The 27,336-nt window shown below is 45.1% G+C and overlaps 1 protein-coding gene across 1 annotated transcript in view; it reads left to right on the plus strand.

The window, feature by feature from the left end:
- The first annotated feature begins 510 nt into the window (after nucleotides 1-510).
- LPIN3 (lipin 3) overlaps nucleotides 511-27,336 on the plus strand; it is a 39,703-nt gene continuing 12,877 nt past the window's right edge. The window contains exons 1-10 of the mRNA XM_027867321.1: nucleotides 511-679; nucleotides 13,007-13,207; nucleotides 13,640-13,735; nucleotides 15,031-15,308; nucleotides 17,262-17,342; nucleotides 17,599-17,731; nucleotides 18,096-18,438; nucleotides 18,626-18,725; nucleotides 22,025-22,206; nucleotides 22,593-22,686. Of these exons, the coding sequence (XP_027723122.1) occupies nucleotides 13,016-13,207; nucleotides 13,640-13,735; nucleotides 15,031-15,308; nucleotides 17,262-17,342; nucleotides 17,599-17,731; nucleotides 18,096-18,438; nucleotides 18,626-18,725; nucleotides 22,025-22,206; nucleotides 22,593-22,686 (1,499 nt within the window). The 5' untranslated portion in view covers nucleotides 511-679; nucleotides 13,007-13,015. The remainder of the gene's footprint in view (nucleotides 680-13,006; nucleotides 13,208-13,639; nucleotides 13,736-15,030; nucleotides 15,309-17,261; nucleotides 17,343-17,598; nucleotides 17,732-18,095; nucleotides 18,439-18,625; nucleotides 18,726-22,024; nucleotides 22,207-22,592; nucleotides 22,687-27,336) is intronic.

Raw genomic sequence — 27,336 nt, forward strand, 5'->3', positions numbered from 1 at the left:
TCAATGTGTCAAAGACCTGTGATTCTACAATTTCAGGTGATTTCTGTGATTTCATAGGTGTGGAAACTCCTTTCCACCAATAATTTATAGACTTAGAAATTCTGAAATTCTGTGATTCTATGACTCTCCAAATGGAACCTTCAGGCACCTGGGACCAGGCCTCAACTGAGAATGGCCCAAGAGTGAGAGGATGGCCCTAGGCCTAAGACCAGGTGGAGTGGTAGGGAGAGGAAAGAGTCTCCAGGCCTGGGGCAACAGCCCAGGCAGGCAGGCAGACAAGCAGCTCTGCCCCTGACACAGGAGATGTATTCATCCATCACTGCTCTCTCCCTGGGGCCTTTAATTACAGGAGAACAGAAGGATTGAGAGCAGCTGCCCTGACAGGGTGTACAGACGGCCCTGAGGCTCTGAGCCAGAGGTGGAGGCAGCTGGGAAAGGCGGAGTCCAAGGCCCCTCCCTTCTTCCTTTCCTTCACCAGCCTCAGGTGGGAGGAACCCGGGAAGTGGCAGGTGAGAAGAGGAGAAGAGTGGGGTGGGGCAGGATAGGCAAATCCAAAATGTCTAGTCTGGTGCCCTGCCAGTCCAGCTCCGGAGGTCTGTGAGAACCTGAGCCACGCGTGCCCAGGGAGGTGGAAGGTGAGAGTTGGGAGGTGTAATGCTGAGCCAAGCTCAGCCCCCAGGTAAGGTTACTTGAACGGCTGGCAGGCCATGGGACTGAAGAAATACTGTGGGGCAGAGTAGGAGCAAGGGTTGGCCTGGGGGAAGGAGAAAGGGCAGCTATTCCTTGGGAAGACTTCCCTTGACAACTTGAGGCTTCTCCTCCAGGTCTCCAAACCATAGCATCCTGTTCCCTGGCCAGGCAGCTGGAGTTCCTGGGCCCTCTTCCCTAGTGCTACAGTCTTTCCTTGGTTCCTGGTAGGACCTGCCCTGGGTTTCCCTTCATTGGTTCTTCCTTTTATGCCATGCTGCTGTGACTCACAGCTGTGTGCTTGGGATCTGAATGAACCTGTTCTCCCAACATCAGGCTGGGAGTCCCAAGATGGGGGACTCTGTTTCCATCTTCCCTCTTCTTTAGCATAGGCTCAGTGTACTGAGGATGGAAGGGTAGGGTTTGATCAGATATCAGGATTAGTAACTTAGTCTAGTAAAAAAAAAATTAGAGAGACAGAAGATTTATACAGGCTCTAATTTTGGCTCTCCCTCTTATTATCTGAATGACCTTGGGCAAGTCAGTCGACAAGTATTTATTAAGCATCTATCCTGTGTCAGGCTCTGAGCTAATACTAGGGATACAAAGAAAGGTAAAAGATAGTCCTTGTTCTCAAGGAGCTTACAATCTAATGGGTGAGACAATATGTAAACAACTATGTATAAATAAGACATGTCCAAGATAAATTGGAGATAATCAAGACAGAAAAGGCACCACATTAAGGGGGATCAGAAAAGGCTTCTTGTAAAAGGCTGGTATTTCAGAGGAGACTTGAAGGAAGCCAGTAAAACCAGGAGGCAAAAATGGGGAAGGAGACATTTCCAGGCTAGTAGTTGAGAGTTGGAGTGCAAAGAACAGTGAGGAAGCCAGTATCATTAGATGGAATAATACCGCAGTAGGTGGGGAGGGAGTGTAGAAATAAAAAGACTGAAAAGGTAGGAAGAGGCTAATTTGTGGAGGGCTTTAGAAGTCAGAGGATTTTATATTTGAACTTGGAGGTGATAGGAAGTCCCTGTTGTTGATTGAATTGGGGAGTAATATATTGAAACTTGTGCTTTAGGAAGATCATTTTGACAACTGAGCGGTGAGAGACTTAAGGCAAGACAACTAACCAGTATACTATTGGAATAATATTAATATGAAGCGATGAGGGGATGGACCAGGGTGGTGGGGATGGACCAAGGTGGTGGTGATGTCAGAGGAAAAAAGGGGGAGCATAGGAGAGCTATTATAAAGAGAGAAACAATAGGCCATTGCAACTGATTGGCTTTGAGGGGTGAGAGAGTGAAAAGTCAAGAATGATACCTAGGTTGCCAGCCTGGGTGACTGGGAGGGTGGTGGTACCCTAGAGAGGAATAGGGAAGTTAGTAAGAGGAAAAGATTTGGGGAGAAAGATAATGAGTTCAGTTTTGAACATGCTGAATTTAAGATCTCTAGGAGTTATCCAGTTCAAAATATGCAATTGGAGTGCTGGAGATACCAGACTGGAGGTCAAGAGAGAAGTTAGAGATGCACAAATTAAGCCTGAGAATGATCTGCTTGGAGATGATAGCTGAAACCATGTGAGCTGATGAGATCACCAAGTAAAATAGCATAGAGGGAAAAAAGAAGAGGGCCCAGGACACAGTCTTGGGGGACACCCATGGTTAATGGGTGTGATGTAGATGAAGATGCAGAAAAGGAAACTGAGTAAGTCAGACAGGCAGGAGAGGCAGAAGAGAACAGGGTCATGAAAACCCAGAGAGAAGAGAAGAGGGTGATTGACAGTGTCAAAGGCCACAGAGGTCAGAAAGGATAAGAATTGAGAAAAGGCCATTAGATTTGGTCACTAGGAGATCATTGGTAACTTTGGAGAGAGAAGTTTCAGTTGAGGGGTGAAGTCAGAGAGTGAGAGGAAAGGATATGGAGATACTCATTGTAGACAGACTTCTCAAGTTTAGCTACAAAAGGGAGAAGAGCGATGGAATGATGCTGGGGGGGTGAGGGGGAGAAGAAGGATGGAGTGAAGGTTTTTTGAAGATTGAGGAGACAAGGGTATGTACTTAGGCAATAGAGAGGCAGCCAATAGACAGGGAGAAATTGAAGATAAGTGATAGAATGAAGATAATGGAGAAAGAAATCTGGAGAAGACAAGATGGAATGGGATCACATGTACATGTGGAGATGTTAGGCTTGGCAAGGAGAAGGGCTACCTCTTCATGTGAAATAGGCATAAAAATGGAGCTGGGACAGGGAAAACACCTGAGTGATGTGAGATGAGGAGGAGAAGGGGAAGCTCATTGACGATCACTCTCTCTTGGAGCCTCGTCACTTTCATCCGTCAAATCTGCTCAACTTGTGTCGTAGAGACATAACATCATCGATTTAGAATTTGAAGGAACCATTAGAGGCCATGTACTCCAACCTTCCTCTTTTACAGATGAGGAAACTGAGATTTAGGAAGGTTGGGTAACTTACACCAGATCATCGGTAACAAGCACCAGAGCCAGGCTTCAAGTCCACAGAGTGACACAATGTTAGAAGTAGAAGGACCTCAGAGAACATCTCTTCCAAATCCCTCATTTTTTAGATGAGAAAACTGAGACCCAGAGATATTAATAACAGCTGACCTTTATAAAGTGCTTCATAAACATTTCATTTGATCATTCACAAGTCTGCAAGACAGGTGATATTAATATCTTCATTTTATAGATGAGGAAACTGAGGCTGAAACTTGCCCAGTGTTACATACCTAGTAAATACCCGAGGTGGGGGCCAAAGCCAGGTCTTCCTGTCTCCAGGCCAGTGTTCTGTCTACTGTACCACTCTATTTCTCAAGGTCATACAAGTAGTAATGACAGAGCTAGATTTGAAACAAAATTTGGCCAAAGTTCATGTGAGATATTGATGTGAAGTGCTTTGGAAAATATAGAGTGCAATGCATATCAATGGAAAGTGGTACAAGTTTCATCCAAACATAGTAATTATGGAACATTATCTCTGCATTAGGCTCTGTGGGGCATGCTACAAAGATGTGTATGACTTTTGGAGCTGGGGAGATGTGAGACATACACATGAAATGTTAAAAATTATTTTAAGGCAATATATGGTTAAGTATCAAGCCAGTGGGGTCAAACTGAAATAGAAAGTAGATCTCTGAGGGCCACGTAATGACTTAGAGAACCACAAATTAATATTACCTATGTTTTATCATATTTTTATTTATTTTTGTTAAACATTTCCCAATGACATTTTAATATGATTCTGGCTGTACTCTGGAAATACTGCCTGTAGGTGATGAGTTTGAGACCTCTGGTGTAGACTATAAGTTCTATGTTATTTCCCTTTTTTGGGGGAAGACTTGTTTGAACTGATACAAAGCAAAGTGAGGAGAGCCAGAAGAACAATTAATACAATGGCCCAACAACGTAAAGGAAAACAGCCCTGAAAGACACCTGAATTCTGACCAACACAGTAATCAACGAGTGATCAATACGGTAATTATGACTTCAGGGAACCAATCATGAAGCCTGCCTCTTTCCTCTCGAGAGAAATGATAGACGATAGCTGCAGAATGAAGTCAGGTGTGGCTGCTGAGTTGATTGATTTTGCTCAGTGATTATATCTTTGTTTCAAGGGAGAGTTTTACTTTACCCATCAAGAACAAATCCTTGGAAAGTGACAGCAATGTTTAAAAAAACATAAAGCATCAATAAAATGTTGGGTTTTTTGAGGTAAAATAAAGTCACACTATATAGAGGGCCTTGAATGCCAGGCTAAGGAATCTGGACTTAATCCTACAGGTAATGAGTCAGAGGAGATTTCCAAACTCTCCTGTCTGTGCTGAAAGTGTTTTGGAAAGATTAATTAGGCAGAGAACCCTGAACCCTTGAGCCTATGCTGGTGCAAGAGCAGGTCTTACCAAGCAGGAAGAGCTTGCAGTATGGTCCCAGCCATGGATAATATAACTGAGACCTGAGGATCAGCCCAGCTAAGCCCAGAGAGGCTCATCCCCCACAGCCCACAAAGACCAACTACCAACGCCATACCAATTAAATCAGGGATCCCAGAAGGATTGGAGTTGTCTGGTGGTAGGCATAGGCTGTGTCAGAAGTACAAGCAACTGGAGATGGGGAAACCAGTTAGGAGACTATTGCAGTAATGCAAGTGTGTAGTAAAAACGGCCTAGGCAAGGGTGGTAATAGTGGGGAAAGGAAAGAAAGAGGTGAATAAAAGAGATTGTAGAGGTCAAATGAGTAATACTTGGCAATTATCTGGATGTGAATAAATGAAAAAGCATTTAGTAAACACCTAGTATGTTCTAGCCACATAAAGATACAAAAGTTCAATGGGTCCCTGCCCTCAAGGCACTAACTTTCTCCTAGAGGAAGACCTCCGATTTGGGAGTGGTGGCCAGAGAAAGGAATTTTGGTCTGGGGAGACAGAGAGAAGGTGATTAAAGAAAAGGGTAGTTCATGGTCATTCCCATTCTAGTCAAAATGGTGGTATAGATTTGATTTTTGTTCTCAAAGAGGTAGCAAGTGAGGGGAGTTACATGAGGGGCAGAGCAGGGGACAAAGTGTCCTGGTTGCCTGATAGATGCCTGGTTGGCAAGTAAAGTGTGGTCTGGGGTTGGTCACACATAGTGGGTTAGGTGAGGCTCTACTTACTAAACTACCAATCAGGAGAGTTCAGCCCCAAAGAGGACTTCCAAAGGGAAAGGAGGGGGAATAAACATTTACATAGCTCCTACTTGTGTGCCAGAGGCAGCTAGATGGCTCTGTGGATAGAGTGCTGGGCCTGGAATCAGGAAGACCTGGGTTCAAATGTAGCCTTAGACGCTTACTAGGTGACCCCGGACAAGTCACTTAACTTCTGTTATTCTTAATTTACTGGAGAAGGAAATGGCAAACCACTCCAGTATCCTTGCCAAGAAAGCCCCATGGTAAGTATTGGCATGCTATGGTCCATGGGGTCACAAAGGGTGAGACACAACCGAAGGACTGGAAGACAACAATGCACCAGGCACTGTGCTAAGTGATTTTGCAAATATTATCTCATTTAATCCTCACAAACTCTTTAATGTAGGTGCTATTATTATCCCCGTTGTACAATTGAGGAAATGAGTAAATGACTTCCAAAGGTCATACAGCCAGCAAGTATCTGAGGAAGGATTTGAATTCAGGTCTTTTTGTTTCCAGGCCTAGTGTTCTATCCACAGCTCCACCAGCCACTTCAAAAGATGGGGATATGAGGGGAGGGGAGAAGTAAGTGTTAAAAGACATTTCTGAATTTTTTTTTTTTGCTTAGGTGACAGAATGATGATTTTTAAAATAGAGAAGCAATCAGAGATATAGAGACAGTTTGGGGTCAAGAAGATGGTTGGGTTCTAATTCCAGTTCTGTTGTAGAGGCTGTGTGACCTTGAGCAAGTGACTTAACCTTTCTGGGCCTCAGTTTCCTTATTTGTCAATGAGAATGCCCGTCTTCATCACAGATTTTTTTGTGTGTGAAGTCAAAATTGCAAAATATAAGTGGAAGCATTTGAGCAAACAAAAAACACTGTGGTGGTAGTTTAAGTTTGATTTTAGAAATGTTGGTCTCTGTCTTCAAATGTCTGAAGGGCTGCCATGCAGAAAAAAGGTTGAATGGGTCCTGTTCTGCCCCAGAGGGCAGGACTTTGAAGCACTCAATGGGTGTGAATTGCAGAGTGACAGATCTAGGTTCGATATGAGAGATCTTCCTAACAATTGGGGCTATCCAAAAGTGGAACATGTTACTTCACAAAGTAGTAGGTTTCCAGTGCCTGGAAGATGTTCAAGCAGAGATTGGATAACCCTCTGAGCCCGTCATAGGCTCAGAGATACAAAACTGGAAGAGATCTCAAAAGTCCAGAGTCCAGCCCAGGCCATTTTACACTTGAGAAAATGGGAAGGGTAAGGAAGGGAAATGACTCAACCAAGGTCACATGTCAGAGGTAGGATTTAGACCCTCGTCTTCTGACTCAAAGGGCAACTAGGCTGCCTACCTAATATTATACAGGGGATTCTTGTTTAGGTCTAAGTTGAACAAGATGGTCTCTGAGGTTCCTTCCAACTCTGAGATCCCGTAATTCTGTAAGTTTTAAATGATAGCACTGTTTAAGTTCATGAGAGTTCAGAATCAGGCCTCTAGTGGGGCAAGTGAAGATACAGAACTGTCTCCCAGGTGAGGTAGGTTGGGGAATCATTTGCACAGAAAGGGTAGTGGAAACTAAAATGATAATAATACTCTAACTGACATGGCAGAAGCAGTGTGGTGTATTAGATAGAGAGCTGACTTGGGAGTTAGGAAGACCTGGGTTCATTTCCCATCTCTGATGCACACCTACTGGATGTGTAGCCCTGGGAAAGTCACAGCTTCTGTCTGCCCCAGTTTCCTCATCTGTAAAATGGGCATAATAATAGTATAACCCCGACAGGATTGTTGTAAATTTCAAATGGAAAAGCATATTGAAAAGTGCTTTGCAAACCCTAAAGCATGATATAACTTCAGCTATTATTATTTTATTAAGTGACTTGCCTTTGGTCACACAATCAGGAAGGGGCCAGAGGAGAGATTTTTTGTTTTGTTTTTGAGACTAGGTCTTCCTACCTCATTGATATCTGAGTCTCTGCAACTTCCACTGATTTTTTTTTCCTATTTCCACCTTCTGGCACCAAGCAAAATGAGTCTGACCCTTCTTCCGCAATAACCAGGGGACAGCTAGGTGGCTTGGTGGAGAGAGCACTGAACTGGGTATCAGGGAGATCTGAGATCAAATCCTACCTCAGACATGTAGCCATGTGACCCTGTATGATCTCTCAGCCTCCTTATATGTAAAATGAGGATCATAATCACACTTGCCTCACAAGGCTAGTGTGAAGATTAAATGAGACAACATACGGAAAATGTTTCATAAAATATAAATTGTTTTATAAATGCTAGCTAGCTATTTCACAGAACCTTTTAAATGTTTGAAGCAATCATAAGTTTTTTGTTTGTTTTTTGTCTTTTGTTTTTTTGTTTTTGCTAGGCAATGGGGTTGAGTGACTTGCCCAGGGTCACACAGCTAGTAAGTGTCAAGTGTCCGAGGCTGGATTTGAACTCGGGTCCTCCTGACTCCAGGGCCAGTGCACCACCTAGCAGCCCTGAGCAATCATAAGTTTTGCTAGTTCCTTCAGTCTATAATCCTCAGGCATGGTTTTCATTCTTCCTGTCTGTCTGTGTCATTGGTGAGGGTCCTAGCTTCCCTTTTTCGGATAGGGAGATGGAGCTCTTCTGCTGTGGCAGCCGCATATTCTCCATCAAGCCCAGAGGATGGCTGGGCTGGCCTCTTGTCCTGAAGGGCTTCTTCTTCCAAGATGGCCTCATTGCTGATCACCCCTACCCCCATGCCCACACCCAAACAAAAGCAAACAGCTAAAAGCTGGAGGAAGAATTAAAGGGACAGTGTTTAGCTTTCTTGGTAAAGAAGAGGCTAATTAGTTTGGCTTAATGCAGCTTTGTCATTAACAATGTTTTGTCTCCACGGTCAGGGACTTAGCTTCCTGGTCTGCAGGCTGGATTAACATGGGGCTGGCCATCTTCCTCAAATGATTCTAAGAAAACACCCAAATGCTTATTAAAATAATGACAGTGACCAGGCTAGGGTCAGAGTCTCAGACTCCAAAAACAAGTGTTGTATATCTTGTCTGATGCCCAACTGGCCCCTGGAACCTGGAGCTGTTCCTATATTTCACACCCAAGGCTGGAAGAGGAAGGATCCCCACTCCCACCTCAAAAAAAACAAAACAAAACAAAAAAAAACCTCTGGAGTAGGATAAAGTCCATAAACAAACCTCAGGTAATTCCAGCCTGGATGCCAGGGCTGCTGTACTCATCCACCCTTGGGTCTGGGTAATGGAGGCGGCGTGGGTAGGTGGAGATATGGGGAGAGAGCTGAACCTCTGAATGTATTTGCTAGCCTTGTGTCTGCCCTTGACAGAATTTCCTTTACCAGTTATTATTCTTGGTGACTGGTGTAACTAGTGATTTCAGGGATTTGTAGGAGGTGAGAGAGAGAGTTCAGGCTCCCCAAGGATACTTATGTGTATGTAAGTCAATTCCAGGTCAGGAACTGAGGTGTCTGGCCTAGGGACAGGGTCTGAAATTGAAAGGGCATGAGTTGGGGTAATCCATGTCCCCCAAATGCTAGTCAAAATGGTACTTTGGTAGCGTAATGGAGTCTGAGAAGAGACATGAGCGAGTGAGGGGCAAGGACCAGACGGGTCATTCCTTTAAGGCTTACTCCTAAGCCTACTCTGTGGTCAGTCTCCTTTTTTTTTCCTTGGTCCCATTTTCAAAACCCCTACCAGTCAACACTGGCAGAGAGACTTGGCTAGCTATGTGTTTTCTCAATCTTGGTCACAAGCAAAGAGAGAAGCCCGGAGTTGGGGGCAAAGGGCTGGAAATGCCTGAAGTCTGAGGCTTAAGGACCTGGAGACTTGGCAGTGAGGGCCTCACATCTAGAGTCTGGAGTGTGAGGGACTCTGAGGTATGGATGGCCCCTTTTGTGTTCTGAGGACCTCAGGTGTGGGGCCAAGGGTCTGAGTGCACAGGTTTGGGCGGTGAGAAGAGCATCGGATTTGGAGTGGCCCACATGGATTCAGATGCAGTCTCTGACACTTACTTGTATTCCCTAACTCCCTTAAAGAGCTAAAGAAGCTAGATTTTCCAGAAATAGTGTGTATTTTCACCTGAGATGTGGTGTTATAGCCTGAGGGGCCAAGTGTGAGGTCCAAGATTAGAGAAGAAGGGATGTTAAGAGATTTTCTAGCTCAGCTCCCTCATTTTACAGATGAAGAAACTGAGGCCCTCAGAAGGGAAATGATTTACACAAGGAGTATAGAGCCAGGATCTGAACTCAACCATGGGGGACTCAGGATATCATGGCAATATTGGATTTAGGATAATGGTCTAGAACGGTGTGAAAGGCTTGGGTGCAGAGGAAGCCTCTCTGAGGGTGGGGGCCCAGGATGCAGGATCTGAAGGGGGTGGAGAGTCAGGCCTGAAAGGCCACAAGTGAGAGACCCTCCTGGGGGTGGGGTGGAGCAGGCATGGGTGGCATCTGAATCAGGCCCCGGGTTTAGAACCTCCAGGGCCACGTGCAGTGCCCGCCCCAGCCTGTAGGGGGCCACTTGTGCTCGGAATCTGTGTGGAGGCTCCATGAGGTCTGGAGAAGGTGAGACCCCCCTCCCAGGCCCTGACTAGCGGGGTTGGGGGGCCTGGGGTGGGGTCACTGGGCCTCCCAGGCCCTAGGGATGGCTCCTAGCCAGGGGAGAGGTGCCCCGGAATGGGCTAGGTGGGCTTTTGGCAGTGGTGATGGTGATGGGGGTGGAGGGGTGGGAGAGGGGATCCCAGCTGCCCACCCTCGCTGGCCCTGCTTCCGTTGGGCCAGGGACGAACTAGAGACCATGGCTCAGAGCAGCCTTTTGGTAATTGGCCTGCTCTGTCCAAACCCACTCCTACCCCCAAGAGTGTGTAAATAAGAGTTGCTCCCATTTTGCAGATGGAAAAACTGAGATAGGCACTGTTTAGGTGGAAAGGGTGAGGTTCTCCCTGCCGGTACCACAGCAGAAAGAACACTGTCTCTGGAGTCAGAGGACCTGGGTTCAAAAACCTGCCTCTAATGCCTTGGACGAGTGATTTAACCGCTCGGGGCCTCAGTTTCCTGAGCTGTAAAATTAGGGGGTTGGTACTAGGTGGCCTCTGAGCTATGATGACTCAGGGATGCATGGGGAAAGCTATATCAGCGTTGTTGTGAGCTTAGCCCAGCCAGGCTTTGGGGTACCCTCGGTAGATTTGGCCCCACTGGGCAGGGTGTGGCGGAGACCGAGGTCACGCCTGCCTTTGTTGTGGCTTCTCTTGGGTGGAGGAGGGCAGAGGGTTCTAGTCTCTCACTGCCCTGACTGACCCGATAGACTCAATGGTCCAGAGTCTTTCTTGATGTTTTTTTAAATGGGGAAACTGAGGCAAGATAGATCTGGCTCTTGTATCCAAACAGTATTGTTTGCTCTTTAAAAAAGACCGTGTCTGGAATGGGCTTGGCCTTGGCCTTGGCTTTGGCCTTGGCTTTGGGGTGGGGATGAAGGGCGAGGAAGGGATGGTGGCTTTCCCTTTGTTTTTGAATGCTCGGGGGCTCAGGGGCTCTGGGCTCTGGGCTCTTCGCTCTGCAGCTACGCCATTCGCACCTCAGATTCTTAGGTCAAGCCCCTGCTAGATCCCAGGTCCAGGAAGAACTGGTCCCAGAAGTTTCCAGAATTCTGGAACAGGAAGGACAGACGTCTGCCTTGGGAAGGCCAGGCCCAGGGAGGGAGGGAACCAGCTATGTGTACGTGCAGGCAGGCGATTCACAGGCTCTCCGGGAGGTCCCAGATCTGGAGAAGAGCTACTTTGACCTGATCATGTTACAGAGAAGGAAACTGAGGTCCAAAGGGAAAGGGTGACCTCACAACTTAGAGGTGGAGTCACACACATACATACACACACACACACACACATACGCACATAGACACACACGCATACACATGCATACACATGCACACTCAGGCACACTCATGCACACACATGCACACATACACACATACACACATACACATACGGCCCAGCCCAGGATGGGAGCCAGGTGGGAAGGCAGCAGGCCAAGGAACATTAGATCTTTGATCTAGGACTGGAAGGAATCTCAGAGGTCAGCTACTCTCACCTTTTTATTTTACAGGGGTGTGTGCGTGTGTGCGTGTGCATGTGTGTGCATGTGCTCACCCATTGCAGAAGGGAAACCTAGATCCTGTGCCAGATGCATGGCAGAGGGAGGGGGGAGGGGAGAGAAGGAAGGGGTCTGCTAAGGGCATAGGGGACATATTGATTGGCCATTTGAGGGTTTGAGGATCTGGGGCTCTGAGTTCTGTTGATATATGTGTATATATCCAATGTTCAAGGATCAGACCTAGAACCCATGTTCTAAGGATAGGAAGAGCTGGTGGGGGTAGTAGGGTGGCTTCAGCTGTTCTCCCATGCCCCATCATATCTGCGTGTCCTCCCCTAATCTCTCCTCTCTGCAGGCAAGATAGCTGGACTCAGCAGCTTCCCTTGGGCTGCCCATCTGGTCCCATGATCTTGACCTTCATGTGTGTGTCTTTCTGTCTGTCTCTCTGTCCTTTTGTTGAGGGAGCTGACAGCAGCTGTCCCTTCTAGGTCTGGGCCCTGGTTCCAGTGAGGGGTTGAGGCTGGGGGCTGTTCCTGGGAGCAAAGAGCTGGGGAGCCAGCCTCCTGGGATCTGGTGTGAATGCATTCTGCCCCCAGCCCTGTTTCTACATCTGAAGCCAGGAGGGTAGGCCAGCCTTCCTCTCCCTTAGGGTAGCTTGGGGATGAAGGAGAGGATGGTGGGGTAGCAGGGGAAAAGGAAGACTTGGCCTGTAGGGTAGGTGGTGAAGGTGCAAAGATGGCCTCCACAGCTCTTCTATTTTGGGATGGCGTGGCCTGCTCTTTAGAGCAGTGATGATGTTGGCCTTCCAGAGCCTCTTTGCCACTTGCTGCTTTAAACTAAGAGGGAGATTCCGAGGCACTCTGCCTTTGAAGATAGAAGTTAGTGGGCTCCTTGTCACTGATAGCCAGGAAGAAGTTAAATGACCACTTGGGAATGTTGTAGAGGGGATTCCTGCTCAGGTAGGCCTTCAGAAGACCCTTGTAACTCTGAGCTTCTGTAGGGCAACTTGTCAAGCCTGTCAAAGAGTCCCTGACAAGAAGGGGGATACATGGATTTTTGAGGTATTGAAGGGGTTGTGGATGCAGGGTTATTGCTTCTTCCCCTCTCAGAGACCAGACAGGTTTGGGAAAGATGCCCTGGAGCCTGGAGTGTGAGCTCCTAGGATGAAAAGGAACCCTGAGGCCCTGATTCCCTTCCCATCAATTTTCCTGTTGTTCTGGCCCTGCCCATGTCCCAATTCCATCTGTAGCTTTTAGAACCCTTGACCTTGGAGTCAATTTCTTCATATATGATACCCCAGAGATTCCCCATATAAGGAGCAATGGTGTCCTAGAGTTCTGTGAGACAAGAATGTGGTGTTTATTATCAATGGGTATGTGTCAGTAATGCTTATAAAATCCTAGAGATGGTTTAGATGAGGTGAGTTACAATGGGTAATGTTGACCTCATCTAGAAAGGATAATTTACCCTGCAATTAGTACTCTGTAAAGGCGAGGAGAAAGCTGGCAGACCTTGGCCTTCTGCTGACCCTTCTTGCCATGGGCCTTGTTGACAGCGCCAGACCATGAACTATGTGGGCCAGCTGGCAGAGACAGTGTATGTGACAGTGAAGGAACTGTACAAGGGCCTGAACCCCGCCACGCTATCAGGTGGCATTGATGTGTTAGTAGTGAAACAACCAGATGGCTCCTTCCTCTGCTCACCTTTCCATGTGCGTTTTGGCAAGCTGGGTGTCCTGCGATCCCGTGAGAAGGTGGTAAGTTGCAAGGTCTGTGGGATGGTGGGTTGTCCCGAAGGTTTCTCCTTGACCTCAATCATCTTGGCTTAGGGTCTGGGTATCATCATGGGGGGAGGGAGAGCCTAACTCCCTTGGGAATTTAACAAGTTAACTGTCTACACTGCAGAGTGATTGGGCGGGGGGGATGGCATCATCTCCTGCCCTGCGGCAGAGAGCAAGGGTTGGAGTTCTGACACCCCAGCAGCTTGTACCAGGCAGTGTGGTAATGGGATAATGAATTCAGAGAATCTGGGTTTGAATCCTAGCTCTGCTCCTTTCTATCTGTGTCACTTAATCTCTCTAAAACTCAATTTCCTCCTGTTTAAAATGCGGGGGTTGGGCTAAGCAATATGGAAGGCGAAGGCAAGGGTGAAACTGCCTATGAGACCTGGTCTACTCCTCCCTTCCCAGGTTGACATTGAAATTAATGGGGAGCCAGTGGACCTGCACATGAAACTGGGAGACAATGGAGAAGCCTTCTTTGTTCAGCAGCTAGAGACTAATGAGGTGAGTGTACCACCCTCATCTAGTTTTCCTTCCTTCCTGCAGTTGCCAGAGACTTCCCAGATGACCCCTGCCTTTCCCCTCCCCTTTCTTCTCAGCTCCCAAAGTGCCAGGGTGGGCCTGGGTGCATTGCCAGGCCAGTCTATAGGTCTGTACTTTTGTGAGATCTTCTTAGGATCCCTGGGGTCTGGTTGAGGCCCCACTGATATTCACACTATAGCTCTAGGGTCACTTGCTGCTCTAACTGTGAGGTATGAGATATTGGAGGAACCTTGGGAGACCTGGATTCAAACTGTCCCTGCCACTAGCTGTGACCTGGACGTGTCATGCTACAGCTTTGTATCTCAGTTTCCCTAAGGGTTCTTGTACAGATCAAACAAGATAACAGATGCAAAGTGTTCTGCAAGCCTTAAAGTGCTCCATAAATGCTTATAACTGTTCAATCCCTCATGGATCACTTATTCTGTTTGGCCACTGAAAAGATGATCATTATTATAGTTCACATTTTTCAAGGCTTTAAGGTTGACAAAAAGCTTTCCTCTTAACAATCCGGTGAGATAGTACAAATATTCTTTCCCCCCTCTGCGTATGAAGAAATTGCATCTCAGAGAAGGGGTGTGATTTCAATCAATCCATCAATCTACGAATGTTAACTAATCATTCACTATGTGCTGGACCATGAGCTAAGATCTGGGAATACACAAAAAAAAAAAAAAAAAAAACAAAGATGTAGCACCTGCCCCAAGGAGCTCACATTCTAATTGGCAAGGGGGTGTGAGGTGGGGGAACAGCATGTAAATAACTATGTATCTCTAAGATGTAGAGACAGCAGATGGAAAGTAAGAGGGAAGACACTAGCAGCTGGGAGGTGTGTGTGTGTGTGTGTGTGTAGAGAATGGGAAATGCCTCATGAAAAAGCTAAAATTTGAAGGAAACCAAACAGGCATGAGGGACAGCTAGGACACAGGTATGGAAGTGGGAAATGGGGTGGGCCAGTGTCACTGGATTGATGAAGGGGAGTAAAGTGTAAAAAGACTTGGAAAGAAAAGGAGCCAGGTTGTGAGGGGTTTTTGATCCCATAGCTGGGGGACTAGAATTTAAGTCTCCTAAATACAGTAGTACCTTCTCTAATACATCACAAAGTACTAAGCATCCTCCCAACTTTAGGCATCTAACTGAATAGCATCTTAAATCACTGTAATAGGCCTTCTGTGCACATTTGCATGGAGAGTGGACAGTCTGGGAAGGCTTCTGAGTTCTCACTGTCTTTGCTTTGGACCTGCCCTCCCTAACCCCAGAAGGAGGTCCCCATCAGCCAGTGTACCTCACCTATCCCTCCGGAGACTTCGGATGAAATCCTGAACGACCCTCTGCTAGATCTCATTGAGGATGTCCACAAAAAGACCTCAGAGATAACCACCCCCCTGGAGAAGAGGAGGCGCCGCCGCAAGAAGGTTAAGAAGAAGAACAAGACAGTAACAGCAACACCACCCAATTCCAGTTCTGAGGAGCTGGAAGGAATACAGAATGAGATAATCTTAGAAATGAAACCGGCCACAGAATTGTCCTCAACCCCGTGAGTGAGAAGGCCATGGGCGGGAGTTGGGGTGGGAAAGTATCCATCTCTATGCTCTAGCCCCACAGCCATAAAACTTGGTTGGGTTGAGGCCTTCCTATTCAAGGTCCACTGAAGGGACCAAGGATAGCTGTTGATTGGAGCCTTTCTTAGCCAAGAATACAGGTCAGTAAATACTATCAGCAGGTATAGGACAGCTAAGTGGCACAGTGCACAGAGTGCTGGGCTTAGAGTCGGGAAGACTCATCTTTCTGAGTTCAAATCTGGCCTCAGACACTTACTAGCTGTGTGACCCTGGACAAATCACTTCACCCTGTTTGCCTCAGTTTCCTCATCTGTAAAATGAGCTGGAGACGGAAATGGCAAACCACTCCAGTATCTTTGCCAAGATAACCCCTAATGGGGTCACAAAGAGTCAGACAGGACTGAACAACAGCAACAGTGCACCCGACCCAGTGCTTGGCCCTGTAGAGGAGATACAGAAGTATACTATGGGTTCCCTGCCCTTGTTTGTCTGTATGTAATGGAGAAAGGGGAGGGGGATGGGGATTAGTCTAGATGGAGAAATAAAAGGCAGACAAATTAGAGAGTCATTTAAGGGAGTATATATGGAGCAGAAAGAATATAGAAACACTAAGTCGAGATGAAGTGATGTTAATTAAGAAAAACATTGTGGAGGAGGTTTGTTTTATGCAGAATCCTGAAGGGGGAAGTTGCTGCTGGTCAGTCCTTAAGTGACATTTTCTTGAATCTGAGAGCAAAGACCAGAAACTTCCTACCAGCTACCATGTGACCTCCCTTCTCTTCTGTGATCCTTTGACCACAGGATCTTATTTCTAACTGCTCTAAACTAGGAGTTACCTTAAAAATCATTTAAATCAAACCCCTGCATTTTACAAACAAGGGAACAGATGTAGATAGGATAAGTGACATTTCCAAAGTCACGTAGGCAGTCGGTGGCAGAACTATCCTAAAACCCACGTCCTCAGACACCGAGCTTCCCAAAGATCCAGGGAGGGTGTGGCTTATGCCAAGGCCCTGGAAGCCCCTTGATCATTCAATCAACAAATATTTATTAAGTACCTACTACGAGCCAGGCAGTATGCCAGGCCCTGGGAATATAAGACAAAAAATGGAACAATCCTTAGTTGCATGGAGTTTACATGCCAATGGGAGAGACAATAATTACATATATAAATAATATTCAGCATAAATATAAAGAGAATAAATGCAAAATGTATAAAGTAGTTAAATATAAGGGAACTAGAATTGGAGTCAAGAAAACCTGAGTTTGAATCCTGTCTCAGACACTTGCTAGCTATGTGGTCCTGGGCAAGTCACTTAATTTCTGCCTGACTTAGTTTCCTCATCTGTAAAATGGGAATAATGATAGTGCCTCATTTGTAGGGTTGTGAGGATCAAATGAAATAATATATGTAAAGTGCTTTGCAAACCTTAAAGCACTATCTACATGCTAGGTATTATTATCATAGTTATTTTGCAAGGTAGTTTAGGAGGAAAGGTGCCAGCAGCTGAGGATCAAGAAAGGCCTCATGCTTGCTTTTCTCTCTTGGTTTATCGAGAAGGAAAAGATTTTCATTTCAGGATTGGCAAAGAGACTAAGGTTATTTCTGCTTTGGAAACTACTCTCTTGAATCACCAGGTATTTAGGATAGACTCATCAGCTCCGGGTCCTGCTCCCCTTGGGGCCTGTGGAGGTGTAGGACCAATGTGGCGATGGGTACCCAGTCTGCATGTTACTGGTCCCCTTCTGACTTTCAGGGGTGGGCTTTGGACCTACGAAGACCATATCTCTCTCTCCTTTATGCCTCTGTCATCCTGGAGACCCAGGCACTGGCCTTCCCTTGCTCTGTGGATGATAAGGCCCAGGGGTGGTGGGAGCATGGCCTCACCTCTCTACTGTATAGTGACTCTGTTTTCCTTTCTTACTAGTATCAAAACTGATGGTAATGGCTCTGCACAGCACAAAGATTCCTGTCTCTATTTAGATGTGGACTACCCAGAGAGGGACAGGTAAGAGACTATATCAATGCACAGGCTTGTGGTCACTCAGTGGGGGCTGTAGGGAGGGAGGAGGGAGGGGGAGATGGGCCTGACTTGAGATTCATGAAGACCACTCCCAGAGAAAAGTTCAGTGCTGGGCCGTGAGAGCTAAGGTCCAGATTGCATCAGGGTGGGAGCAGAGCTGAGCCTAGAGGTCATGGGCAAGCAGAAGGGGGAGAAGGAGATGAGTGTGGCCGGGAGACCAGAGGGAGCCTCTGGTTGGCAGCCTTCCGGGCAGTTTATCCTCAGAATATCTAACGAGCTTCAAGAGTGACTCTGAACTGGAGATAAGATCCTCAGACCAGAACTACACGAGGACTGGGTCCCACATGCAGTGGCCCTGGGGGAAACTTCCTCAGGTCAGCAAATGGGAGCTTGACTTTGTTCATTCTTTTTTTGGGAGAAGGGGATGTGGAGAGGTCTCAATCCAGGCAGCTCCCTCTCCCTGAGGTCATTGGCAGTGATGAAGGGTGTGTGGGGCTTCCTAGGGTACCATCAGAGAGATCACTAGTCCACATCCCTGTCCCTCAGAGGCATCCTAGATTGGGGATGGACCACAGAATCCCTGAATTAATGGGGTTTATTTTGTGCCTAAGTGCCTAGTTCCACCCTCACCCCATTCCAACACGCCTCCCCCCACACGCTCACACACTCCCTGGGCCAGGGCCAGGACCTATGAGACCTTGGATCCTGCTGGCCTAATCTCTCCTTGTTTGCCTGAAGGTGATGAAAGGCGAGCATGTGAAGCTGCTGAGGGCATCGCACAGTAACATATCGACCAAACTTCTTCTTTGGGAAGAACCGATATTCCAGAAGGCTAGTGTTCACACATTGGCAGAGTCTCAGACTGTCCTCCAGGATGCTGAGGGCAGACCTTCAGAGGCAACCAAGTTCTACCTTACAGCAAGAGAACTCACTGCCACCCAGGAGTCCCTCTCACAGGACAATGAAGAAAGTGTGGCTGAGAACGCTTGGAGGAGGAGCTCCTTGTCTGACTCTGTGTCGGCCAAGGAGCCCACAGCTCAGGAGGGCTCTGATCCCTCTGGGCAGAGAAAAGAGAACAAAGGTAAGCCTGGTGAGTGAATGCGGGTGAGCGGGAGGGAGGAGATAGGAGGCACAGCGATGTCTCCCTTGGGCTGGGATCAGCCCATGTGACATTTTTGTGGTCCTGAATTTATTTAATGCCGTGGAGTCTGTCTTATCAATGCCCACAATGGCACTGCCTGGCCTGAAGCTTCCTTCTCCGCACTCAGAACCACGGAGGACAAGTCAGCACCTGGGACCCAGCGATATCTACCTTGAAGACTTGCCTTCCCTGAGTTCAGCTAATGCTACCCTTTACTTCCCCCAAAGGTAGTGGCGTTCTTGCCATTCTCTCTTTTTTAGGATCTTTTTAAAATTTTAATTTTTTTCAATTAATAAAAAAAATCTATTTTTTCTTTCTCTCACTTCCCTTCCACCATTGGAAAAAAGAAAAAGAAAACTCTTGTAACAATAATGCATAGTCAAGCAAAACTAATTCCCACATTAACTGTGTCCAAAAAAAATGTATATATACATATATATATATGTATATATACATATATATATATATATATATACACACACACACGTGTGTGTGTGTGTGTGTCACCCTTTGCCAATCCTTTCTCTGTTTAGGAGATATGTAGCATGTTTCATCATCAATCCTCTGGAATCATGGTGTAAATCAGAGTTTTTAAGTCTTTCAAAATTTTTTTTTCTAGCAATGTTTTTGTATAAATTGTTCTGCTCATTTCACTCTGTATCAGTTCATGCAATTGTTCCCAGGTTTCTCTGAATCTGTCCCCTTCATCTTTTTTTTTTTTTTTAAGGCAATTGGGGGTAAGTGACTTGCCCAGGGTCACACAGCTAGTATGTGTCAAGTGTTTGGTCTGAGGCTGGATTTGAACTCAGGTCCTCCTGACTTCAGGGCCGGTGCTCTATCCACCTAGCTGCCCCATCTTCATCATTCCTCACATACAATAGTATTCCATTATATTTAGAGACCATAACTTGCTCGAGTATTCTCTAATTAGTAGGCACCTTCTTAGTTCTTTGTCACTACAAAAAGAGCTGCAACAATATTTTTGTACATTTGGGTCTTTTCCCACTTTCTTTGATCTATAGATTTAGTAGTGGTATCACTGGGTCATAGACTATGCTGCACATTGGTAACTTTTAGGAAATAGTTCCACATTTCTTTCCAGAATGACTTGCTTAACATTTCCACCTACAGTGTATTAACATTCCTCTCCAATTTGTCATGTTCCATTTTTTTGCCAACTTTGCCAATCTGATGGGGGTGAGGTGGAACCTCAGAGTTGCATTAAATTGCATTTCTCTAATGATTAGTGATTTGAACATTTTGTCATATGGCTTTTGGTAGCTTAGATTTCTTCCTCTGAAAATTGTTTATAAACTTTGACCAATTGAGGAATAGCTCTTATTTTTATAAATCTGAATCTCTTCCTTACATATCTTGGAAATGAGATCTTTATCATAGAAATTTACTCCAAAGATTTTTTCCCTAGTTACCCACTTTCTTTCTAATGTTAACTGAATTGGTTTTGCTTGTGCAAAACCTTGTTAATTTAATGTAGTCAAAACTGTCCATTTTATCTTCTGCGTTCCTCTCTTTTCTTCGATCATGAGCTCTTCCCCTATCCGCAGATCCTAAAAGGTAATTTCTTCTTTGTTCCTCTAAACAGTTTAGAACGTCTAAGTCATTGCGCCCCTTTATGTTAGTATATGGTATGAGATATTGATTAACATCTAGTTTCTGTGAGACTGTTTTCCATTTTTCTCAGTAGTTTACTACTCACCCCAGTAGCTGGTGTCTTCATGTTTCAAATGCTTGGCTATTTATTATTCCCATTTATTTATGTATGTTGTATACCTAATCTATCTCACCGATGAACCTCTATTTCTTAATCAGTACCAAGTCATTTTGATGATTATAGCTTTGTTGTAAAGTTTGAGATTTGGTACTGCTTTCCTTTCCTTCCCTCTTTTTTCATCATCTCCCTTGAGATTCTCTACTTTTTGTTCCTCTAGATTAATTTTGTTATTTTTTTCTATACAAAATCTATGTACTCTACAAAGTAATCTTTTGGTAGTTTGGTTGGTAAGGCACTGGATAAGTAAATTAATTTAGGTCTTATTCTTTTTTTCTGGTACTGCCCAAGGCTTCAGAGTCCCTCATTCCTGGGGGTGGGCTGATTAAGGGTGCCAGGCCTCTTACTGGGATGAAGGACAGGGAGCTCAAGGGAAAGTTGCCTTTAAACTATGTCCAAAAAGTTACTAAACTGTGCTTAGCCTATGTCCCATCGATGCCACTACTAGATCTTTACACCAAAGAGATCACAGGAAGAGGAAAGGGACTCATGTACAAAATTTCTTATAGCAACTCTTTTTTTAGTGGCAAAGAATTGGAAATTGAAGTCATGCCACTCAGCTGAGGAATGATTGAACAAGTTAAGGAATGTGAATGTGATGCAGTACCATTGTGCTGTAAGAAATGATGAAGGGGGATGATTTCTGAGAAACCTAGGAAGACTTGTATGAACCGATGAAGAATGAAATAAGCAGAACCAAGAGAACAATTTATACAATAACAACAGTATTGTAGAGACAAACAACTCGGAAAGATTTAGAAACTATGATCTATGAAATTACCAACCATAATTCCAAAGGACTCATGACAAGACCTGCTACTTACCTCTGGATTATTGTTTGTCCTTCGTTCTCTTTTTCTTTTCTTTCTTTTTTTTTTTTTTTTTTTTTTGGTAAGGCAATCGAGGCTAAGTGACTTGCCCAGGATCACACAGTAAGTGTCAAGAGTCTGAGACAGGCTTTGAACTCAGGTCCTCCTGACTCCAAGGCTGGAGCTCTATCCCCTGTGCCACCTACCTGCCCTGTTCTTCGTTCTCAAAGAGGACCATGGCATCAGGAAGGTGACACCATGACTTAGAAGTAAATTGAATTTAAGTGAGGGAGGACTGTGCAAAGTCACCAGCCTCACTTTCTCCTCAGGAAACATCTGGGTCCAGTGGCCAGATATGGACTCAGAGTGCAGACTGAGACTTTTGGGGATGGGGTGGGGAGAGACAGGGCTAATGTGGGAGTCTGTTTTGCCCAGCTATATATGTTTGTAACAGAGAAAGAAGGAATGAAAGAGAGATGCATTTATTAAGTACTTACTGCGTGTCAGACTTGGTATTAAGCACTTTACAAATATTATCTCATTTGATCCTCACAACAGCCCTGGGAGGAAAATGCTATTATATAATTCTCATTTTACAGTTGAGGAAACTGAGGCAAGCAGATTATGTGACTTGCCTGGAGTCACACAGCTAATAAGTGTGTGAGGTCAAGTTTGTCTCTTAACAGTGGGGGGAGAAGACGGAAGGGAAATGAAGTGCATATTTAATGATTAAAAATAAAACTTAGTTTAAAAAAAAAGAAAGTTATTTTTAGAAAAGATGTACCTATTCCCTTTGATTTACCCTGTGGAAGGGGTGGGTCTCTGGGAGAGTCAGCATAGTTCTTCCACCAGCCCAAATGATGCAGTAGCGGCAAGCCCTTTCCCAGCCCTCTCAGTAAATTCTCACTGCTTATTTCTCCATCCTCAGTGAAATCGGGCTTGAAGCCAGACGATGGAGTGAGCCCGGCTGTTCCCAGACAAACCTCTTGCAAGCCACAGTTGTGGAAGATAATAACACAGACCAGTTGTCTGATACTGCCCTGGAGCAGGGGAACGACATTGAGCTTTCTCTCTGTGGTGGACTGGCTGATAACCGGGACATCTCAACAGGTGGGTCTGATGGTAGTTTTTCATGGGGAGCAGAAGAGAAGGACCCAGGGGACCCCATTCACAAGGTAGAGGTGGGGGCAGGGAGGAAACCTGCAACTGATGTGAAGAAGGTCAATGGCGAGCATTCTACAGTCCAGTGGCTGGGGTACCAAGGCTGTCCTCACTCCTTTGGGCCAGGGGTGGGGAACCTGAAGACTGAAGTCAAAAGGCTGCATGTAAGGATCTAGAAGGCCACACGTGGCCTCAAGGATGCCTGCTTTGGGCCCTACAGGAGAAATGGCCTAATTGTGTCTCTGACCTCCTCTTCAGTCCCCACCACACCTGTCCTCAGGTCTCTCACATCTGTTTGTGTTCTCTCATTTTCATTTGCCTCCTCTTGCCTGTAGAGAAGTTTACCAGATACGCCATCTGCTACCAGGATCTCGCTGACAACCCAGGAATCTTGGATGACCCCAACCTTGTGGTGAAAATTGGAATGAAGTAAGTCTCCTGTGAGGAGTGGGCAGAAATGTCTTCAATCCTTCCAGGACCCCAGATCAGGAAGACAACCATTGCTTTGAATCTGAACAACATGCTGAATTACTCTTCAAGCACCTTGTCTCAGGTCTGCCTGTCAGAGAGCCTAGGGCAGGGGTCTAGGCCCTTTGCCAAAGGGCCACACTTAAGGACCTAGAGGGCCACAGGTGGCCTTGAGGTCACAGGTTCCCCACCCTTGGTTTAGGGGATGCCAGCTTCAGGTACTTCAGGCATCTTCTACCTACAGCACCAGTGCTAAGCATCCTCAGTCTCCCTTTCTCATTAGCAATTCAGACCGTGCCTCTGGGGACAAGCCTATCTCAGAGCCTTCTCTACTTAGGGGCAGCAAGGTGACTCCATGGAGTACTGGATCTGTAGTCAGGAATATCTGAGTTCAAATCTGACCTCAAACACTTACTAGCTGTGTGACCGGGGACAAGTCATGTGACCCGGGGCAAGTCATTTAACCCTGTTTGTCTCACTTTCCTCAACTGTAAAATGGGGATTACAACAGCACCTACCTTGCAGGATTGTTGTGAGGATCAAATGAGGTAGTATTTGTAGAGCACTTAGTGTTTGTGGGTAGCACATAGTAGATGCTACATAAATGCTTATTTCTTGCCTCTCTCTATTTCCCAGGGGAAACCTCTATTCACTAGGAGTGGGGTGGTTATCAAATGCCTACCCTGTACAAAAGGATATGGATGTAGCAGGAGCCTCTCAGGAGGGCTAGGATCAAGCAAGCTGGGGGAGCTGGTGTGGTTAGGAGTGGATGCAGGAGCAGTGACAACTAATAGGAGGAGCTCTAGATATGAAGTTGAAGGGCCTGGGTTCAAATCCTGACTCTACTGTTTATCTCCCTTTGTGACCTTGTGGGCAGGTCTATACCCTCTACAATCCTGTTGCCTCATTGGTAAAAGATATGTGTGTGTGTGTGTGTGTGTGTGTGTGTGGTGGGGGAGGGGGAATAAGGGAGTGAGGAATTTCCAAAATTTTTTTCAGACTCTCACATATGATGGTTCTGCTCTTAGTAACTATGGATTGAGCAAAAAAAAAAATGCAATTTTATACGTGTAAAGAAAAATAACCTCGATGATGATCAAACCCCCTCTCTCGTTTCCAGTCTTTGTTGCCTGGGGGCATTGAGGGTTAGCCTTGCCGAGGTTACACAACTGGTATGTGTCAGACGCAGTAGCTTCCTGAATCCAAGACTGGCCCTCTCTCCACTATACTTTGATTAAGAAAATAGGCAATCATAAAAAAGCTCCTGTGAATTTAGCAAATAATTCAGCGTAAGACACATGCATCCTGGCCCAGGAAATCAGGGCAGGAGCCTATTCTGAAAGGCGGGCCTATTGCGGGATCTTCCAGGTCCCTCTCACAAAACAGTTTTTTTCTTGATAACTCTTTTTACATCATACTCATTTCTAAATACATTCCTCTCTCCCCAGCTCCACTCTCCCTAGCCAGTGAGATATCCTTTGTAGAAGAGATAAGAAAAGTTCAGCAAAACTGACCCATCTATCGGCTGTGTCTGACAGAGCATGTGATACTCCACTTTCGTAGCTCCTCCCCCACCCCCATCTCTGCGAAGAAGGGAGGCCTAGTTTTTACACTGACCTAAAGCTTTGACTCTGGGTACCTTTGGCTTGTTCAGCTGCTGGGGCTGGCCGGCCTGTCCTTTCCATCACTGTTCAGCTACGTTATGTCCACATCTGCTGTTCACACTCTGTACTTTATATGTGAAATTCTTACTTGGTTCCAAACAATCCCTGAGACCCCATAAACTGAAACACATAAGGAAATCCTGAGCATGAGAGGTGCCAACTCACCCTAAATAGCTCCCCCCGGGACCTGGCTGCCTGAATTCTTGGAGCTGCCTATTAGACTACAGAGGCAGGAGAGCAGGGTTCCAGTCCCAGCTCTTAATACTATCTGTGTGACCCTAGGAAGCAGCTACTTAGCCTCTCTGTGCTCAACTTTCTCATCTGTAAAATGGGGGTAGATGATACTTATAAACCTAAAAAGATAATTGTTTAAAAGGTAAAAACCTTAAAAAATGTGAAATATGCTGTGTAAATGATCCCAATGTGACTGAATTTAAGGAGCATGAGGGAGCATCTACATGACTATTAAAGTCCTCTCAGGTAAGGACAGGAGTTGCGAAGGAGAGGAAGATGGCAAGCCTGGTGCTGAACTTCTGGAGATATTTCCATAGAGGACCTGATTCTGCTATTGCTGCTACAGCATCTCAGGTCCTTGATACTGATCTTACTCCATGCCATCGTATTGGTCAGGGACAGACAATTTGATTGAGAGGAAACAGTAAGCAATTGGACATTTCTTAAAGTCCAGTGATTGGTCAGTCATAAAACATTGATGAAGCACCTGCTGGGTACCCGACATGGTGCTGATAGCTGTAGATACAAAGCAAGGCAAAAGACAGTCCTGTTCTCAAGGAGCTCACAGTCTAATAGGAGAGATGGCATATAACTATGTACAAACAAGCTACAGACAAGATAAATTGGGACTAATCAGCTGAGAGAAGGCACTAGAATTAAGGGGGATTGGGAAAGGCTTTTTATATTTAAGCTGGTACTTGAAGGAAACTAAGAGGTGGAGATGAGGAGAGAGAGCATTCCAGATATGAGGGACAGCCAGAAAAAATGCCTGGAGTCAGAAGATGGAGTGTCTTTTTTGAGAAACAGCCAGGAGGCCAGGGTCATTGGACTAAAGAGTAATAGAGAGGAGGAATGGGGGAGGTGTAAGAAGATTAGGGGGTACAGGTTATGAAGGGCTTTGAACAACAAATAGCAAAAACCAGAGCTGGACTTGGAATCAGAAAGACCTGGGTTTGAATCCTGCCTTAGGTGGTATCTAGTTTTATGGACCCTGGATAAGTCATTTAACCTCAGTTTCCACATATGCAAAGTCAAGATAATACCTGTAGCAATTGCCTGACAAGATTGTGGTAAGACTCATGTAAGATCGTGAGACTAAAGTGATTTGTAAATCTGAAAGGACTATAAATGTCAGGTGGTACTGTTACTATAATTAGCTGTCATTGTTATATCATTTTTCTCATCTTTTTTGATCAGGGTTCAGATAGAACCCATCCTAGGGCAAGTTTCTTTCCTACTATGATTCTTTTGTGTTTAATTTTCTGCAGACTATTTTACTGGTCGATGGAATAAGAGTATTGGAATCTACTATTATTATTACCCATATTATTATCTAATTCTGTGGACTCTTGCCCAAGTGGACAGAATAACTGCTTTCTGTAGTTGAATAACAATACTGGAATGTAAGCTAGGTTTACTGACAGCATCATTAGGGCATCTCCAACAGCATATAAGATGACAAGGATAGAATGCACCTCACCCTTCGTCCAAAAGATTTTGTTTCAGTCAGGTCTCTGAACTTTGAAATCTTATAAGTATTTGGGATAGCAACATCTATTAAAAATGTTGTTAAGTTTTTATGAATCAATGCTATGTCCACACAATTGTGGGCAACCATTTAATATGTGATAAGAGTCTGATGCCAGTATAGTTTACAAGTTGAATTTTCTAGTCAATTTTGAAATATATGTAAATGTTTGCACAATTTTGGCCACCAGGTCGTGTCTTGTTAGGTATTTCGTAGATGCTAAATTTTTACAGCCTGCAGTGATATATTGCATTTTCTCCACCCTTTCCTTACATAGTATGCATTGATCACTAAGTCTGGAAGCCTAAGGGATCTCCCTTCAGTATTTTTGGGCAATGATCTGGTCCTGAATACCCATCACAAACACTTCCATTTGCACAAACAAACCTGGATAACTCGTCCTTATGTTGTTGACTGAGTTCTTGTGATATCACCTGAGGACAGTCTTTCAGATTCCACTCTTAAATCTTAGTCATTTCATAAGCTTCATCCAGTGGTCTAAAGCCATGTACTTATCATCCGTCTCTAGGGTTGTCTGGTGAAGTAATGTCTGCTTATTCTAAAAGTCTTTCTGTCACGTACTCTAAGAATGTTTGTCAAGTTGCTTCCTCCTTTTGAGTAATTGATCTTTCTATAACCACCTTAGGGCAATAGGCTTTATGTTTGATTATTATTTCAGGAGGGTGGCTGTTAAGGGTATGTTCCAAAATGATTACAATCCATTTTACAACTTTGAAAGCTAATATTGAACAGGTGTTCATTGCTTTAAGTGCGTTCTTCCTATTCATCTTTGATTTTAGAATGCCTGTTTCAGCTTATTAAACCACAACCTTGAAATCATTATGCTTCATTTGTCTTGCCTGAAGGAGATCAGAGTATTTCTAGGTATGTTTTTATCCATTGTTTCCATGTAACCTTGTGATTCAAGCTTGGTATCTTCAGGCTCTACCCTTTCTTGGTATATGTTAAGAATCATACCTTTATTGAGCCAAAATACTACTTTGATAACATTAGAGAAAGATTCCATGAAATGAAACTGTTTAATTTGTTTTTAGGAGCAGCTATAGCTTGATATTTTTCATGTACACCAAGAGGTTAATAAGGTATTTTAGTTCGACTTTTAATTTGGTGTGGTAATTCTCTCTCTCTCTCTCTCTCTCTCTCTCTCTCTCTCTCTCTCTCTCT

Source organism: Vombatus ursinus, unplaced genomic scaffold (genome assembly GCF_900497805.2).
Source record: "Vombatus ursinus unplaced genomic scaffold, bare-nosed wombat genome assembly UNPS02014785.1, whole genome shotgun sequence".
In the NCBI taxonomy this organism is placed as follows: Eukaryota; Metazoa; Chordata; class Mammalia; order Diprotodontia; family Vombatidae; genus Vombatus; species Vombatus ursinus.